The sequence below is a fragment of the Oncorhynchus mykiss genome, chromosome 6 (assembly GCF_057628025.1).
Source record: "Oncorhynchus mykiss isolate SJ-2025 chromosome 6, ASM5762802v1, whole genome shotgun sequence".
NCBI lineage: Eukaryota > Metazoa > Chordata > Actinopteri > Salmoniformes > Salmonidae > Oncorhynchus > Oncorhynchus mykiss.
The window spans coordinates 29,814,019-29,831,321 of NC_143027.1; the positions used below are offsets into that span (position 1 = coordinate 29,814,019).

At 40.5% G+C, this 17,303-nt stretch overlaps 2 protein-coding genes and 1 long non-coding RNA gene across 4 annotated transcripts; 2 read left to right on the plus strand and 1 right to left on the minus strand.

The window, feature by feature from the left end:
* The first annotated feature begins 151 nt into the window (after positions 1 to 151).
* LOC110525687 (transmembrane emp24 domain-containing protein 2) lies at positions 152 to 7,856 on the plus strand. Of its 2 annotated transcripts, XM_021606033.3 has the most exons (6): positions 152 to 489; positions 1,564 to 2,771; positions 4,634 to 4,826; positions 5,016 to 5,036; positions 5,835 to 5,942; positions 6,142 to 7,856. In XM_021606033.3, the coding sequence occupies exons 2-6, from the start codon at positions 2,592 to 2,594 to the stop codon at positions 6,264 to 6,266; spliced, it is 627 nt and encodes a 208-aa protein (XP_021461708.1). In that variant the 5' UTR covers positions 152 to 489; positions 1,564 to 2,591; the 3' UTR covers positions 6,267 to 7,856. The 2 variants fall into 2 exon arrangements, with proteins under 2 accessions (XP_021461708.1, XP_021461710.1); XM_021606035.3 differs by lacking the exon at positions 5,016 to 5,036.
* Positions 5,642 to 10,550, minus strand: LOC110526522 (uncharacterized). Its single transcript, XR_016496609.1, has 4 exons — positions 9,467 to 10,550; positions 9,170 to 9,286; positions 8,949 to 9,059; positions 5,642 to 8,830 (listed from the first exon to the last, which is right to left on the minus strand). It is a non-coding gene; the product is annotated as an uncharacterized LOC110526522 (long non-coding RNA).
* Positions 10,551 to 10,917: 367 nt separating this feature from the next.
* On the plus strand, positions 10,918 to 15,529 carry gtf2h3 (general transcription factor IIH subunit 3). Its single transcript, XM_021606037.3, has 13 exons — positions 10,918 to 11,007; positions 11,346 to 11,425; positions 11,529 to 11,635; positions 11,756 to 11,901; positions 12,015 to 12,077; positions 13,618 to 13,647; positions 13,776 to 13,804; positions 13,895 to 13,969; positions 14,058 to 14,111; positions 14,195 to 14,263; positions 14,353 to 14,488; positions 14,570 to 14,606; positions 14,728 to 15,529. The coding sequence occupies exons 1-13, from the start codon at positions 10,992 to 10,994 to the stop codon at positions 14,795 to 14,797; spliced, it is 912 nt and encodes a 303-aa protein (XP_021461712.2). The 5' UTR covers positions 10,918 to 10,991; the 3' UTR covers positions 14,798 to 15,529.
* Positions 15,530 to 17,303: the final 1,774 nt, after the last annotated feature.

Here is a 17,303-nt window from a genome sequence, read left to right on the forward strand (position 1 = left end):
CCCGATCAGCCGATAATCGCCCTCTGCTGTCTGGATATCTTACCCAATAAAGGTCCATGATTTGACAGCGCAGGACGCTGATTGAATTTGGAGGCCATTTGCTCCGTGTTCCGGGTAGAGGATAAGTGCGGGGGAGTTGGGTTTGATCTCTTAGCTAGATCGATGGTTTGTCCGTGCACTGCGCTATGCTCAGCGGGGTGTTGTAGTCGGTGGGGGACGGGTATTGACAGGCTGACAGCTGTCTGAGATTTTTGTGAACTCACAGTCCAGATCGAAAATAATATATATTATCTTCAACCTATAGCGAAGAGTCAGGAACTGAGTGTGAAATATCATATGAAGATATATGTGGTATGGCATTTTCTTTTCGGTTTGTCAAATGCATGATAACACACAATTGAACACATCGAAACCCGTGCACTGGGAGCATCTGCAACAGATGCGATTTCCAAGAAGTTAAAAATAGGCTACCAATAGGCTTCCGATTGGGTAAGTAGCCTAACCATTTTTAGGCCGTTTATAAATACTGACAACGTTGTAACGATATGTTGAATGAGTTCATTAGTTGTATCCATGTCCAGTTATAAACTTTCAGATACTTGAAAAAAGTATAAACTGTATAGTTTAGTAAACAATTTGATAATAATACAGATGATATAGGTTATCAAAGCAACAAAAATTACTTTAGCTGAGAAAGAAGTGGGGCTTTGCTGTTTTTGGTGCACCATCCGTTAAATAGTTCCTTCTGAATAAATGTGTTTAGGCTATTGCTATATTTTGTTTTAGAGCTCTATTCGATCCATATTGCGGAAGTTCAGCGTTACAGCGTGATTGAAATTTTGTTAATGTTCGAGCGTCAGCGGAGGCTGCATTCAAGGTAAACGCTGCATCTGTCGGAAATTACCTTAAATTGTATATTGCGCAATGTAACGCTTCAGTGATACAGATTGAATAGAGAGAGCCCTTAGACGTACATTATTTTGACTTTTGTAGGCCTACAACCTTTCATAGGCCTATTTAATCGAAGTTGTATCGTCTACAAGTGCAGGGAATTTGTGCTATTTGTGCACTGTAAAATGTGCATGTGGAATTACATTCCTTGAGAGAAAACTTTAAAATAAATACATTTGAAGATCATTTCAATCGATAAAGTTGCTTAATTACTTTCTGAGTGGGGGAACCATCCACTCCAGTGTTTACAAACAGCAGCTCTTCTCCTTATTGGTTCTCTAAAATATTTTGTATCGTTACAAATAATTATTGTTTTTTTTGACACGCTATAAGCCATTACTGTATTCTTCAAATATCAAGGGGTATATTTCAGTAGTTGAAATTACCAATTTAGATATACAGACTACTTCTTATAGCTTGTATGTGTCTGAAGTAAATGTATGATCATTTGCTATGAGTGAGACCAAAAGCATTTGGAGCAATTTGCAAATATATTATGTATAAGATAATGGTTTGACTATTGCAGTTTTTAGCCATGCATATGAGTTGCTGATATAGGTTCTACTGTATACCCAATGGGGGACCAAATTAAAATCCTTTAAATCTTTTCAGGGCCTGGGATTGCAGAGCAGACAGATCCTACAAACTACATCACTCATTGGGTGATTGAATACCTGTACGAGATGGAGCCAATGTTTGTCTGCTTCCTTCGGACCTTTAAAGAACTTCTGAAAGTTGTTCTCTTCAGTTACACAGTGTTGTTAGGCGCTTTGCTCTTAGCAGGCTGGACAACATACTTCATGGTTGCAAAATAAAAAGGGGGACTTGATGAGTTTCTCTATTATAGTATGACTGTTATAAAAGCACTTGTGTAGGCCTATTGTTGTTCAAAATAGCCAGACTGTAGGTCTACAGCCTAATAATAATAATTACGGATATAACCGGCTTAAGCAGGTTTCCAGATAATAGCAGAAGCAGGCTATGTTGTATGATATTGTATAGAACATTTGTTTATCTGTTATTATGGTGCGGGGGGGGGGCTGGTTCGCAAAGGGAAGAAAGTTCAAAGAAATGCTTTGGTCATGTGTTCATGGTGTAAACTTGTTTCTTAGCCATGTTTCTAAGAAGATGGATTTCCCTATGTGCAAACTCTAATTATTATGTACTCATTAAACATTTCAAATAAAATGCACAGCGTAGCTAACTCAAAGTTTGCGCTGATCGTGGCGCTGTCCATGGTGCTGAAAGTTTAGTGTGCCGCAAACGCAGAACAAGGAATTACAGCAGGCGAAATCTTCATCTGCAGCTAAATTACAATCCGCCGGTGTACTAGATTATGATACGTAGGCCTACAACAGGTCTTGCACCAGGGCCCCGGTCAAATTGAGGGTGTAGTGTATTAGTACGGAGTGGAAATCCAATAGCTTTTTAAACGTCGACGCGGCCCGTTTTCCCGTCTTTATGTGGCACCATCTTCAAGTAAAACGCGTTCACTGAGGTGTGAAGAACGGGTCCGCGTTCCACTAGTCACCAGTAGTGTTAACTCCTCCTCCACAAATCAGTGGCTTGCGAGGGCTAGCTCTACTAGTACGCTTTAGCGTCTTTTTCCACATAGATAGTTGCGAAAAACAACAGCAGTTATGTTTACCCTCTCCGAGTTTATGGTAATTGCAGCTATGTTGTCCGCAACAGCGTCAGGTTATTTTGTAAGCATAGACGCTCATGCAGAAGAATGTTTATTTGAACGAGTCAACTCTGGTACCAAGATGGGCCTTATGTTTGAGGTGGCCGAAGGCGGTTTCCTTGACATCGATGTGGAGGTAAGCCCATTAAATTGTGGAAGGTGCCCCACATATTTCTAAATCTGTTTGCGCGAAATCGGTCCCTGCAGCAGCTCAATTAGCTAGGTTTGGAATATGTGGGCCTTGCTAAATATGAGCAATTGAGTTAGCTAACGTTAGCCTAGCTAGCTAGCAAGCCATTAAACTCGTCCTACTAGTTTACTAGCTAGCAATATGAGTTAGTACGTGTGGCTAAAAATAATGCTAACAGTTGGTCTTGTCTTGGCATATAATGTACTTGTAGCGAAGTCTACACCTTGCGGTACAGAATACTGACAATTGTATTGTTAGCTAAGTTGGGTGGGTAAATAGATAGCTAGCTACATTTCCAAGCTATGTCGGAGATATTAGAAAACACTCTGGATGTTAGTGGCTAAGTATCTTAGATCGCTAACTTTTTTTGCGAGCTGGCCAACTAACGTTAACCTGCCTAGGTAGCAGCATCACCTTGCAAACGTCACTGAAGTTGTGCCATATAATAATAGTTAGTAGCTTTCTAAGTAGTTACTATCCTGTTTTACATAGTTCTTATAATTTGAATAACATGAGCCAAGGCATGATTTCATGTTATGGCTATTTATAATTCATATATTTGTGTTGGTGGATTTGGGCAGCATTCTGTCTAAGAGCCCATTTGTGCTTGATCCGAAAATGTGGTCGAGGGCTCCAAGTGTGGAGGGTGTGACGTAATTGCGAAGCCTCCAGCGGCATGCAGAGGCCCAATTTGAGCCATGTGCATGGCATGCGCCTCCCAAATTTTGTAACGATGCGGAGGGCTCCATATCCCAGCTCCGCATTGACATGATTGGTTGATGGGGGTGCTGGAGGTCCTGTTTAAACACAAACTCACTTCGACAACTTCCTTCACAACAGTTCTGCCCTGCTCCACGAAGCATGAATGCCCTGACCTCTCCAGAGGCCATATCGCCATAAATGCTGCATGGCCAATGCAGATGTTGGATTGACCATGTAGTGCCTTTAATTCTGGTGTCCAGTCAAAACATAACTAAATTACCTGTATTCCTAACAGTAATGAGATAGTTCACCCAAATTATATATTGTTTTCCTTGCCCTACTATCATCCCACTTATACATTTTTAATGTAACATTTATTGAACTAGGCAAGTCGGTTAAGAACAAATTTTTATTTACAATGAAGGTCTAACCCGGCTAAACCCGGACTATGCGGGGCCAATTGTGCGCCACCCTATGGGTCTCCCAATCACGGCCGGATGTGATGCAGCCTGGATTAGAACCTGGTACTGCAGTGTCCTAGACCTCCGCGCCACTCGGAAGCCCCATTCAAGTATATTGTGCACCCAAAATGCTAATACCGGCACAATGTTCATGTTCAAATTATCTATAAGTGACTTTGTTGAGCTTCAGAATCAATTTTAGATACTTGTTTGGACATGATGCACGAAAAACATGATGCACGAAAAATGCTAATATCGGTACCATGACTTAAATGGGATTTGTGCCACAAATGCAAAAATTTTAGCATTTGGAAACAGCGCAAGGGAAATAAAACCAAAGCATGGATTGATTGGCCATAGACTGCTTACAAGGTAAGGAAACCAATTGGTCATCTTGTAATTCGGCTGTACTATCCCTTTAACAGGAGATTATCAACTACTAAGTAACTGCCACCCTGGCTACCCCAGGCAGGGTAGGGTTGGACTAGTAACCGGAAGGTTGCAAGTTCAAACACCCGAGCTGTCGTTCTGCCCCTGAACAGGCAGTTCCTAGGCCGTCATTGAAAATAAGAATTTGTTCTTAACTGACTTGCCTAGTTAAATAAAGGTAAAATGAAAAAATAAAAAGTTGCTTTTCATTTGCAGATCACGGGTCCAGATGGGAAGCAGATTTATAAAGGAGACAGAGAATCCAGTGGAAAGTACTCTGTGGCTGCCCATATGGATGGCACATACAAGTTCTGCTTTAGCAATAAGATGTCCACCATGACGCCCAAGATTGTCATGTTTACCATTGACATCGGAGAGGCCCCCAAGGGAGACGGCATGGAGACGGAAGGTAGGCTGAGGTTAAGGTTGACGAGGCAGCAATGGCTACACTGACTGATGTTAGGAATATCATCTCACCGTCAATGTTTTTACGTTCTGGGGAACACTGTGCTACTTTCATTTTCTCCTGTTTTCCTTTATATTCCTTCTGTTCTATCATATTCCTCCTTTTCTCATTCTGCCTGCCCCTTCCCTCCAGGTGGTGGAGACACCTGGGACGGTAGGTTAACACTATTGCATGAGGTCAGAGATGGTCATTCTTCAATGCTCTTGGAGATAATGACCTCATTCTCTGTAGTGTTGCTTATCCCAGATACTTAATTACTTAATAAACACAGGGAATTTAAATAGTGCAGTTTTATTAATTGCCTGGGTTGTGCTGTTTTGTCTTTTGCTTTATGGACACTCACCTGTTGCCTAGCAATGACTTGAGACTGGTGAATGGATTTTGGAAATGTATGCCCCCCCCTGCCTCTGCCTTATGGGCAGTAAGTGAACAAATTGGGTCAACATTTTTTTCTTTCTTCTTCCCCCTCAGTCTTTCAAAATGATTAGTTGGTCAGTTTCAATAAGAAATCTGGTATCCAATCCATGTACACGTGTGTCCAGTCAATGCAGCAGTTTGTACAGCACTACCAGCTCATACTGTGCCTTTAGTTTTATCCAAGTATTTTGCTACTGCAGTTATTTTATGTAGAAAACCCACTTACATTTTTGAAATGTACCTGACAAAGTATAAGGTTAATGTCAAGATTAGTTAAAAGGACAATTTTGCACAATAGGTATGCACAAGATATTGGCAGAGACATGGATGTCACAGTTTACTGACAGTTACTGATGGTGTTTATTGTGTGATGTACAAACATTTCCTGCACAAGTTTATTGCTTGAAAGTCCTTACATCCCTTTAACCAGCATCTACAATAAACCTTGGATTTGAGTTTTACTTGATTTACTTGTGCATGTGCTTCTTGGTTTCTTTAACGGTGTAATATTTGGTGTACTGTTATTGTTCACAGCCCACCAGAACAAGCTGGAGGAGATGATTAATGAGCTAGCAGTTGCCATGACGGCAGTAAAACACGAACAGGAATACATGGAGGTCCGAGAGAGAATACACAGAGCAAGTAAGACCACTTCTGTGTTACTTCTTTCTTCAACAACATAGCAATGTGCTATTTCAATAGAAAATGAATAACGTATGAACAAAACCAAACAGCATTTATGTAAAGAACACCCAATTTTGACAGCTTAGTGAATGCATTGTTCAGTGGCAGTAGTTGTTTGAAGGATTGTCCTGTTTCTCTCCCTCCCCCTCACCTCTAGTTAATGACAACACAAACAGCCGAGTGGTGCTTTGGTCCTTCTTTGAAGCTCTTGTGTTGGTAGCCATGACCCTGGGACAGATCTACTACCTGAAGAGATTTTTCGAGGTGCGGAGAGTTGTGTAAAACATGGCTTTTTTTCCAACTCCAAAGTGAGTCATCAATAACTTGAACCATTAGCCGCACCATACTACAAAGTTGGAAATCAAACAACCTCTGAAAAGCCTTTTCCTTATCCAATCTCATGTCTGTTTTCCTCTTCTCGCACTTCAGGCCATGGTACAATGTATGTTTTTCCAATCGAGGAGAACTGTCTTTGCATTGACTCCTCAGACTTTGATATCAATAGCACTGAAGAGGGTATTATACATTTTTGATCAAGAAGAGTATTTATGCATTCAAACCCACTGCCCTAAAACTATGCCAGGAGGAGGTTGTGCACACATTAAATACAACACTGGGCTTGGAATGATAATTGTTAGACAACTGTTCAGCTTGCTCTAGATGTTTTTTAGGGAGTATATTTTGTTGTACAAATAACTTTTGTTTTAACACCTACCGTGCCAATCAGTCACAGTATGCACAATGCATATTTAATGGAAAAAGTAATGGCATATAATCGTACTGTATGTATTTAAGACTGTTACATTTTGGGGTAAGAGGCAGAATAAGAAAAGCCTTGGTGTGAGATCTGAGCTATTGTTGCCAGTTTGAAGTAGTTGCTTGAGCATTTATTGTTCTAGTATTGTACTTTATCAAATGAGGACAATTTTGTACAGATTTTATTCTACTTTGTATTGGTAGTTATGTTCAATGTTTATGCTGGGTTAGCAGAGGGTGACATTGGTCACAACAGATACAGAGCTCAGACTTTCAGAGTCAAATTAAAATGTAGATGAATTTATGACCCAAATCCAGTTCATAATAACGTTTTTCCTTGTCCTCTTGAGATTGATTATTTTGTAATTAACTAGTACAGTAGTTTTATATACTCTCCCATGGGTCAGCAGAACCTTTTCAAACTCCAGTAAAGCAAGTAGGGGGAAAATGTTCATACAAAGTAAAACACCTGCTTTTTGTGAGTTTCTCCTTAAATCCAAGACTAATAATAAAATCATTGTATTATGTCTTGACTCACTATGGGTTTAATGTTGTTAGTGATATGCATATTGAAAGGTGACTTGTTAATATCTGAATTAAATGAATCCATTTGATGGGTGTTTATTCTATTCTAGTGGTGGTTTACAAGTACAGCTTAATAAGTTTGTCACTGACTGCAGAACGAGTGTAAACCCCCAGGTCTGTGAATAGAAGTGTAATCAGCAATGGCAGTGTGTAGTCAATCATGGGGTGTTCTTGTGCTAGATCTTCCACTGCCTTCAGAGTATTTGCTTTATACTGAGAGAGAGCAAAGTGAGACCACAAGTTATCACATAAAATAACTACAGCCCAATGACCTTGAATTGTTTTTAGGGGTGGAACAGCTTTAATATTGTAGGTTGTGGGTTCTATCAATGTAATTGTCTGCATCATTTCCAATCCTCCATAGATTTGAAATGTTTTATTTTACTCTGATCCTACCTCCCCTAATTAGAGTAAAATGGACAACAATACATAGCTTCTACACTGAACAAAAATAAATGCAATATGTAAAGTGTTGGTCCCATGTTTCATGAGTTGAAATAAAAGATCCCAGAAATTTTCCAAACGCACAAAGTGCTTATTTCTCAAATGTTGTGCAAGAAAATCCATCCACCTGACAGTGGCATGTCAAAAAGCTGATTAAAACAGCATGATCATTACACAGGTGCAACTTGTCCTAGGGACAAAAGGACAAATGTGCAGTTGTCACAACAATGCCACTAGTCTCAAATTGAGGGAGCTTGAAAATGTCATGCGGACCTGCAGGAATTTCCACCAGAGGGGATGACAGAGAATTGAATGTTAATTTCTCTACTATAAGCCGCCTCTGTCGTTTTACAGAATTTCTCAGTACTTCCAACCAGCCTCACAACCCGCAGACCATGCGTAACCACGCCAGCCCAGGACCTCCATATCTGGCTTCTTCACCTGCTGGATGGTCTGAGACCAGCCACACGAACAGCTAATGAAACTGAGGAGTAGTTCTTTCTGTAATAAAGCCCTTTTGTGGAGAAAAACTCATTCTGCCTGGCTCCCCAGTCCCACCAATGGCTGCACCCTTGCCCATTCATGTGAAATCCATAGATTAGGGCTTAATTTATTTCAATTGATTGATTTCCTTCTAACTCAAAATCATTGGAATTGTTGGCATTTATATTTTTGTTCCGTCTACATACTACACTTTACGGAAACTATATTTTACATTTAGTTCTCTTTTTTAATTTGTATTTGTTTAGTCCCACCCTTCAGCTACCCTCACTCCTCCCATCTATCTCAGAAAACCATCCAGTTTTGATTTTATAATTGCCATATACTTTAACTGTGCTGGAATGTTTGACAAAAGTTCTGAACCTTTCTATTCTCCGTTTCTACAGATTGTAAATTAAAGATGAATGTTAATGACCATATTTTAGTGCATTTACCTTAAATCGGTCTGGGACATCTTGCTGGTTTAGAGGGAAGAGTCTGACAAATGTGAAGCTTTCTGCCACAACGTAGAAAGGCTTGTTGTGAGCCTTTGATCACACAGTCAGTTGATATGTGCCAATCTGTCAAGTGGGTTGCAGAACACAGGGTAACCCATGATGTGTTGTAACTGGTATCATCCAAGGACAAACATAAGATTGTCTAATTGGTGTGTTATCCAATTCAGAATATACACAGTACCTTGCAGTCTGGTTGTGACTCAGTGACATAGACAATGAAGCGTTTCTTGTCGGCTGCTGCACTCGCCAGTACCCTAAGAACCACCCGAGAGGAGGAGTGTGTCAGTATTTTCTGTGAATGGCAATAGAGAACAGTGTTTGTCAGAGGCAGAATCACCATGTGTTCCAGGGGAGCGGGTTTGAGACTTCATTCGAAAAACAAAATTCTATAGAAATACTTACAGCTCCATCCTTTATAAAGGTATGGCACAGTTTTGCTACTTTACTCCTGGAAAGGGATATTTTCTTTAGAAAGAGCTCTCCTCTCTCTACCATAGCTTTCTTGCATTGAGAGAGATCCTGTTCGGGGGACAAATAAAACATTTCTGAGAATGACATCTCAAATCATGATGGTACGTTGTACAACTCAAGGTTCTCTCGCCATTGAATATATGTCAAATCACGGTAAAGTGAGCTCGGAGTGTATAAGAGTAGCCTAGGTGTTGCAGCAAGAGGGATAGGTGATAGTCCTCTACTCACAGGGTGTTCCAGTGATGTGAGGCTGATGAAGCGGAGGAACAGTTTGCCACCAGACGAGAAAGCCACAGAGGAGTCCGCCTCCTCCAGACACCCAATGGTCTGGGTCAGATTCTCTCTCAGGCCCAGGATGGTCTCACCAACTCAGGGACATAAAGCACCCAACCAATCAATACCACAACTTGTCTATTTGCTAATAATTGACAAATCGAGTGCCAACCCTTCAGCAGTGATGAGGAAAATATCTTGAATTCAGTAACCATCAGACAAAAGATTTGCCTCTTGATTCACTACACATCAGTATAACAAGTGAAGGAGGGTAGAAAAGTAATGTCTTGTCTTTAAGTAAATCTGACTTTGGTCTCTTTTGAGGAATTCCAGCAGAGGGTACCTCAGGGTCCTGTCTCGTGTGTCCTGAAGTACTCCACCAGCTCTGATAGGAGATGGCCATGGGTAGGTCAGTCATATGGAAATATGAACCATATAGAAGTGCAAATCTACTTGATTACACTCTCACTAAAAAGTGAATAGTGTGTTGTGCATACATGGAAACAACCCCCATCTGAAATCAACTACAGGCAAGACCATGTATATATTGCTATGTGGGACCATATGAGAAGCATGTCTACTCATCAAGTTCTTCAATGACACCTAAACTCACCATCTTTGTCCATTCTGTCAAACAAGTCCACACCTCAACAAAAGCAGAAAGCGGGCAAGATGATACCTGAATATTTGTAGAATAAACTTTCTAGCCAGCTAACCTAGTATGTGCCAGATGGATTTTTGCTGACAACTACGCTACATAGTCCTTCGTTCTCCAGCTATCTAACGTTAGCGAGCTACTAGTCATGTACTTGCTCGCGCTCATTAAACAGCCACGTTTGTCCTCCTCTGACGCGAATTATGCTCATTCAAGTGTACCTTCTTGCGTTGTGGACTGAGAAAAGACAATCCTTGATTTGCGTCAAATAAAATACGTTTAAATAGCTAATTCTGTCACAGTTATACTGGGTTTAAGGTAAATGTTTGTTCGTTTTTTTGGATGGATTCCGCGTTCATATCAACTGGGAACTCTGAAGTCTCTGACTTCAGTGCGTTCACGCAACTGGGCATTCCGGAAAAAAACACTACATAGCTGATTCAAATTATCAAAGCTTGATGATTAGTTTATTATTTAAATCAGCTGTATAGTGCTAGGGCAAAGACCAAAACGGGCACTCGAGGACCGAGTTTGAGAAACCTTGCCCTAACCATGTTAAATGTAAGCTTAAATGGGATAGAGACGTCCCAAGGACCACGAATAGCACGGACCTTTTTCTCAGTCCGAGCTCATTTTTCCCCGAGTTCCAAGTTTTCGAGAACGCTCGGAAGTCAGAGATTTCCGAGTTCCCAGGTGTTATAAACGCGGCATAAATATCAGATGTCGCAATTTGATGATGTACAACTAATTTCTTATTGGTTGTTTTAGGGAGAAATGGGCGGGTCTTTAGTTTGGGCACGCTGGAGGAGTTAGCAATGTTAACTTATGGTGATGGCGTCGGGTAAGTGAATTCACCATAATAGAGATTTAACCATAATCAATCATAATCTCAAACAATAATGAATATGTTAAAACATTGGAAGTGTAACATATATATATATAGTGAAAACATTGGCTTACAAGCTTGTTGGCATTGAATGAGTTTTATGAAGAAATGAAATAGCTGGCTAGCTAGCTAACATTGGCTAGTTTGTGCTAATCACTAGCTAACTAGAAATTAGTAACGTTGGCGTAGTACTAATCACTGATATAAAATGAATGCATGAGAAAAGGCATAAGGTAGTTATTGTCATAACAACCATAGCCACCGGTCAAGCTAACTTCTGTGTTTGTCTGCAGAGGATGAAGTCAGTCTTCTGGTCATTGTTGTGGATGTCAATCCCATATGGTGGGGTCAGCAAGCTAATCGAGAACCTCAGGTATTTAACTATTATTAATTGTGCAATTGTCTACAGAGTTAGCCTCTATTTCAAAGAATATATTAGACTGAGATATGCATGATTTGTCTTTCTCTTCTCTTAGTTCACCTTGTCCAAGTGTCTGGATGCAGTCATGGTGATGGGAAACTCCCACCTGGTCATGACTAGGACCAACAAGCTGGCGATAATTGCCAGCCATTGTCAGGAAAGGTATTCAAACTTGTCACTTGTCAGTAGATACACAGAATACTTATAAATGTTGGTTTCTGTCCGGTGATTTTATGTTCCAATCTAATTACAAATCTCTTCCTTCCTTGTCATATGCTGCAGTCATTTTCTGTATCCTTGTAAGCTCTGGAAATCTGGAGATGGTCACGGGGATGACAATGCATCAACAAGTGGGGATGGCAAGTATGAGCTATTGTCAATTGCCAATGACTTCATTGCAGAAGAGATCAAGAATCTCATGTCAAGAAGTAAGTGCAGAATAATTTCCTTGTGCATTGCCAAAAAAATAACAAAGTTAGCAGTGTTTGTCAACTCCCTTTGTGTACTCTTATAAAATCCTCACTTTTGTTATGTGTTTCAGCTGAAGTGAAGGGAAACCAGACAGACACACTATTGGCGGGATCACTTGCTAAAGCTCTCTGCTGTATCCTTTCCATTAAAATGCATAGTCATTACAATGCATTTACATTAGAACAGCAGCATAATCACCATCTTAGAGCAGATATTAATCAATTTCCCTGAAATTATTTTGGGCAAGGCTGCACATCAGTCTCTGGAACCCTTTCCTGACAACTTAAGGTCAGCAGTTTCTGCGCATATGCGGGATTCTCAGCTTTACTCGTTCAGCTGCCCAGAGTATAGGCTGCTCTGGCGAAGGGTGCTCATTTAATAAAGTTAGGTCATAGCTGAATCAATGTCTGCAAGATCACATAATGACAGTAGTCAATAACAGAACCAAATATAATAGCATAGTTTAACGTTACTGTAAGAAAATAAAAATAAATAATTTATGAGATTTTAGGATGATTGTGCTGCTGGTCCCATTTTTCTCTCGTGCGGTCAAAACCCAACAACGTGCGCTACTAGGCAAAATATGTGCTTTGATTGAAACAAAACACAGGTATGCTACTTTAACACCATCTGTTCTAAATTTAGTCACCGTACATAATTCAAAACAACCCTGTAGGCTACTTTGGAACAACACTGTTGATAACTCAAGAACATCTAAATATATATCCCCATGAAACTGATTGACGTTTCACACTTACATTTTTTATTTAATACGACCATTCATAAGGGGGAAAATATCATAAATGTTTGTTTGTGCCTCCCGGGTGGCGCAGTGGTTAAGGGCGCTGTACTGCAGCGCCAGCTGTGCCATCAGAGTCCCTGGGCTCTGTCGTAACCGGCCGCGACCGGGAGGTCCGTGGGGCGACGCACAATTGGCCTAGCGTCGCCCGGGTTAGGGAGGGCTTGGTCGGTAGGGGTGTCCTTGTCTCATCACGCACCAGCCTGTGGCGGGCTGGGCGCAGTGTGCGGTAACCAAGGTGGCCAGGTGCACGGGGTTTCCTCCGGCGCATTGGTGCGGCTGGCTTCCGGGTTGGATGCGTGCTGTGTTAAGAAGCAGTGCGGCTTGGTTGGGTTGTGTATCGGAGGACGCATGACTTTCAACCTTCGTCTCTTGTAGCTGTAGTTGTAGCGATGAGACAAGATAGTAGCTACTACAACAATTGGATACCATGAAATTGGGGAGAAAAAGGGGTAAAATTCAAACAAAAAATAATAATAATAAATAAATGTTTGTTTTTGTCTTACAGTAACGTTATGCTATTATATTCAGTTCTGTTGTGCAGAATACTGTCATTATGTGATCTTGCAGACATTGATTCAGCTTTAATCCAACTTTATTAAATAAGCACCATTTGCCAGAGTCACCTGTTCTCTGGGAAGCCGAATGAGTAGAGCAGAAACTGTGTGAAGTAGAGAATCACGCACATGCGCAGAAGCTTCAGACCTTTAGTTGTCAGGAAGAGGGTTCTAGAGAACTTTGATGCGCAGCCACTGAATTGTTTTTAAATGGCTGGTTTTTGTTGGTGTTTTGTCGATTTGTAAATTATAAATAAAATTCCCCTCATCACATTTGAGCTGGATGCTTGTATGTTTCTTTTACTTTCAATATTCAGATATCCATAGAGTCGCAAAGGAGCTGGAAGGTATTCAGAGCATTTCAATTGCTAGGTTAATAAAGTGTTAATAAATTCCATCAGATTCAATCTTACAATTTTGTAATGGTCATTATACCAGTCATGGTTTTCAGTCATGTTTCCCTGCTTTTTTTCAGCCGGACAAGAAATGAAGTCAAGGATATTGGTAAGACCTCACTGGAGTCAGTTTCACAAGGGTAGCTTACTCTTTTGGTGAGTGTGGTTTGAATATTTGTTTTGCGTTTTTGCGAAATAGGTCGTTAAAGCAGCAGAAGACTGTGCCTTGCAATACATGAACTTCATGAATGTGATCTTCGCTGCCCAGAAGCAGGTAAAATTACTTTCTTCTCAGCTTTCGCTTTCTTTAGCATATGTTTAATAAAGAAACTGTGTCTCTATTTTGTCTTGTCTTGTTACAGAGTATCCTAATAGACGCCTGTGTGTTGGACTCGGACTCAGGTCTCCTCCAGCAGGCAAGTTTTGATTGCTTTATCATATAGATGTGCACAAACATTTTCAGTAGGTTCACCATTTTTTACTGTATTTGTCTTAACAGGCCTGTGACATAACTGGAGGATTGTACTTGAAGATACCACAGAAGATTGCCTTGGCACAATATCTTCTGGTGAGGATAAAAATTATAGAGATAAAGATTGATTAGCTTTTATGTCTTATGTTTTGTGTGACATTGGTTACATTCTCTTTTACCTGTAGTGGGTATTCCTGCCAGACTCTGACCAACGCTCCCAACTGGTGCTGCCACCTCCTGTACATGTGGATTACAGAGCAGCATGCTTTTGCCACAGAAACCTCATTGAGATTGGTTATGTCTGCTCAGTGTGTTTGTCAAGTGAGTTATATTTTGTTTTCTCATTGTATAAAAGTTGTATAATGATTGAATTTCTAATGAACAAACCCTATTCTCTTTAAGTATTCTGCAACTTCAGTCCCATCTGCACAACGTGCGAGTGAGTATTACAGACCTTTACTCTTGTTGTAATAGACATTAGGGGAAGTAGGAACAGGTGGTAATTATTTTTGTTTCTGTGCAAATGTGTTTAGTCATCTTCAAATGCCTTTTCCCTGTAGGACTGCCTTCAAAATTCCATTGCCCCAGGTGGTGAAGTCAAAGAAGAAGAAACTCAAGCCATCAACGTGACATGCAAATGAACACTGTACATGGACCTTTGTTATTGGAACGTTTTTTTAAAAAGATTACCACGGTTTTCTTTTGGTAAGGTATTACTGTATTATCACCCTCCTTGGTAAACCGCAGGTTATGTCAAGAGGAAATATTGGTTTAGGCCAGGGATGGCCACTAATACAAGGAGGGCTTGTGTGGGTGCAGGTTTTTGTTTCAGGCAAGCAGTAACACACCTGATTGAACTAATCAAAATAACAAAGGAACAAAAGCCTGCACAACACCACTACAACAGAGTTGGCCACCATAATGCTAATGCTTGATTCGTGACATGTTTGATTTGGATACAATGATACCCGAGTTTCCCACTCAGACAGTATCAGAATAAACCAACGGGAAGCTCTACACAAATAACCTAGGTACATTTTTACTCTGAGGTTCCGAGTTTCCGTCATGAATCCACCATATGGCTCTCGGTTTATGATCACAAAAAAGATAATGGCTCCAATTTTTTTTTATTTTATGTCACATTTCACCATTTTTTACATGCATGTTTTTGATACTTTTAAATACAGAATTTGTTAATCAATAAATCTGGCCTAATATTCCTTAATATGAATTCCTATACATTTTTGCATCCACTCATACCAACATTCTGAATTGTTTATTTTTTTTACAATACCCTCTTACCATTTGTAAAGTGAAAACTAATTCCATAAAGATTAAATAAAATGTTTTTCCTAGTGTCAATGGTCGTCACTAGTTACCACGGTGGTCATCAGGCAGGCAGCTGATTATTACCCCTTAATACCATGGTACTATCATGGTTTTTCGGTCACTATCCTTGGCAGGAAAATACCATGGTATTTCCTGACATGGTCATTTTTTCCCCATTGTACTGCCATGGCAGGAAAATATCATGGTATTTGCACCAGTACCTTGGTGTGTGTATATATACAAAAGTATGTGGACAACGCTTCAAATTATTTCAGCCACACCTGTAAATGACAGGTGTATAAAATCGAACACACAGCCATGCAATCTCCAAAGCCAAACATTGGCAGTAGAATGGCCTTACTGAAGACCTCAGTGACTTTAAACGTGGCACCATTATAGGATGCCACCTTTCAAACAAGTCAGATTTCTGCTCTGCTAGAGCTGAGCCAGTCAACTGTAAATGATGTTATTGTGGAAACATCCAGGGGCAGCAACGGCTCAGCCATGAAGTGGTAGACCACACAAGCTCACAGAGCGGGAACACCAAGTACTGAAGTGAGTAAAAATTGTCAACACGTTCTACTGAGTTCCAAACTGCCTCTGGAAGCAACATCAGCACAAGAACTGTTAGTCCAGAGCTTCATGAAATGGGCTTCCATGGCCAAATAGCCTCAAATAAGCCTAAGATCACCATGCTCAAAGCATTGGCTAGAGTGGTATAAAGCTCACTGCCATTGGACACTGGAAACTTGTTATCTGGAGTGATGATTCACGCTTCACCATCTGGCAGTCCGACGGACAAATCTGGGTTTAATGGATGCCAGGAGAACCCTACCTGCCCCGATGCTTAGGGCCAACTGTAAAGTTTAGTGGAGGAGGAATAATGGTCTGGGGCTGTTTTTCATGGTTCGGGCTAGGCCCATTAGTTCCAGTGAAGGGAAATCTTAAAGCTATGATATTCTAGATGATTATTTGCTTCCAACTTTGTGGCAACAGTTTGGGGATTGCCCTTTCCTGTTTCAGCATAACAATGGGGGGCATTGTTATGCTGAAACAGGAAAGGGCAATCCCCAAACTGTTGCCACAAAGTTCCCCCCTGTCCAATACATTTTTTTTCACAGCAAGAGAGGAGTTGCCAGAACTATACAATACACCCTTTTCCATTATCGAGCCAATGAATATCATAGTAACGATGTTAGAAGCAACATTCGGGTTTCCTCTAAATAATAATTATTGCAAGCTATGACATAATTAACCAATTTAAATACGTTGCAAGAGAAAAGACAATTCATCCATATTAAACTGACCAGATCATTTTCCATCAATGGATGTCGATTTAACTCGTTTGACTGCTATGATTAAGCAATAAGGCACAAGGGGGTAGGGTATATAGCCAATATACCACGGGCTGTTCTTAAACACGTCGCAACCTGGAGTGCCTGGATACAGCTATATTGTGGCCATATACCATAAACCCCTGGGGTGCCTTATTGCTATTATAAACTGGTTTACCAATGTAATTTACCCTTATTTTACCAGGTACGTTGACTGAGAACACATTCTCATTTACAGCATAGATCTGTGGAGGGGGGGATGAATGAGCCATTTGTAATCATGTGCATAACTATTGATAAATCAGACAGGAGAGTTAGAATTATGAAAATTGGACAGAGGATCTCGAAATCATAATGACACTCTAAATAGCCTACCTACAACTGGTAAAAAAAAGTTGTTTGAAAAAGAACGTGCTGCTCTCACACCGCTTGCTCGACACACACACACTCCTCCAGTTCTCCCCACCACTCAG

Bases quoted from the DNA above. Each gene is read 5' to 3' on its own strand.
- LOC110525687 (XM_021606033.3), top strand. From the start codon at position 2,592: ATGTTTACCCTCTCCGAGTTTATGGTAATTGCAGCTATGTTGTCCGCA. The intron at 4,827-5,015 runs GTAGGCTGAGGT...CCTTCCCTCCAG, and splicing joins AGACGGCATGGAGACGGAAG to GTGGTGGAGACACCTGGGAC. The intron at 5,037-5,834 runs GTAGGTTAACAC...TATTGTTCACAG, and splicing joins TGGTGGAGACACCTGGGACG to CCCACCAGAACAAGCTGGAG.
- gtf2h3 (XM_021606037.3), top strand. The intron at 13,970-14,057 runs GTAAAATTACTT...GTCTTGTTACAG, and splicing joins TCTTCGCTGCCCAGAAGCAG to AGTATCCTAATAGACGCCTG. The intron at 14,489-14,569 runs GTGAGTTATATT...ATTCTCTTTAAG, and splicing joins CTGCTCAGTGTGTTTGTCAA to TATTCTGCAACTTCAGTCCC.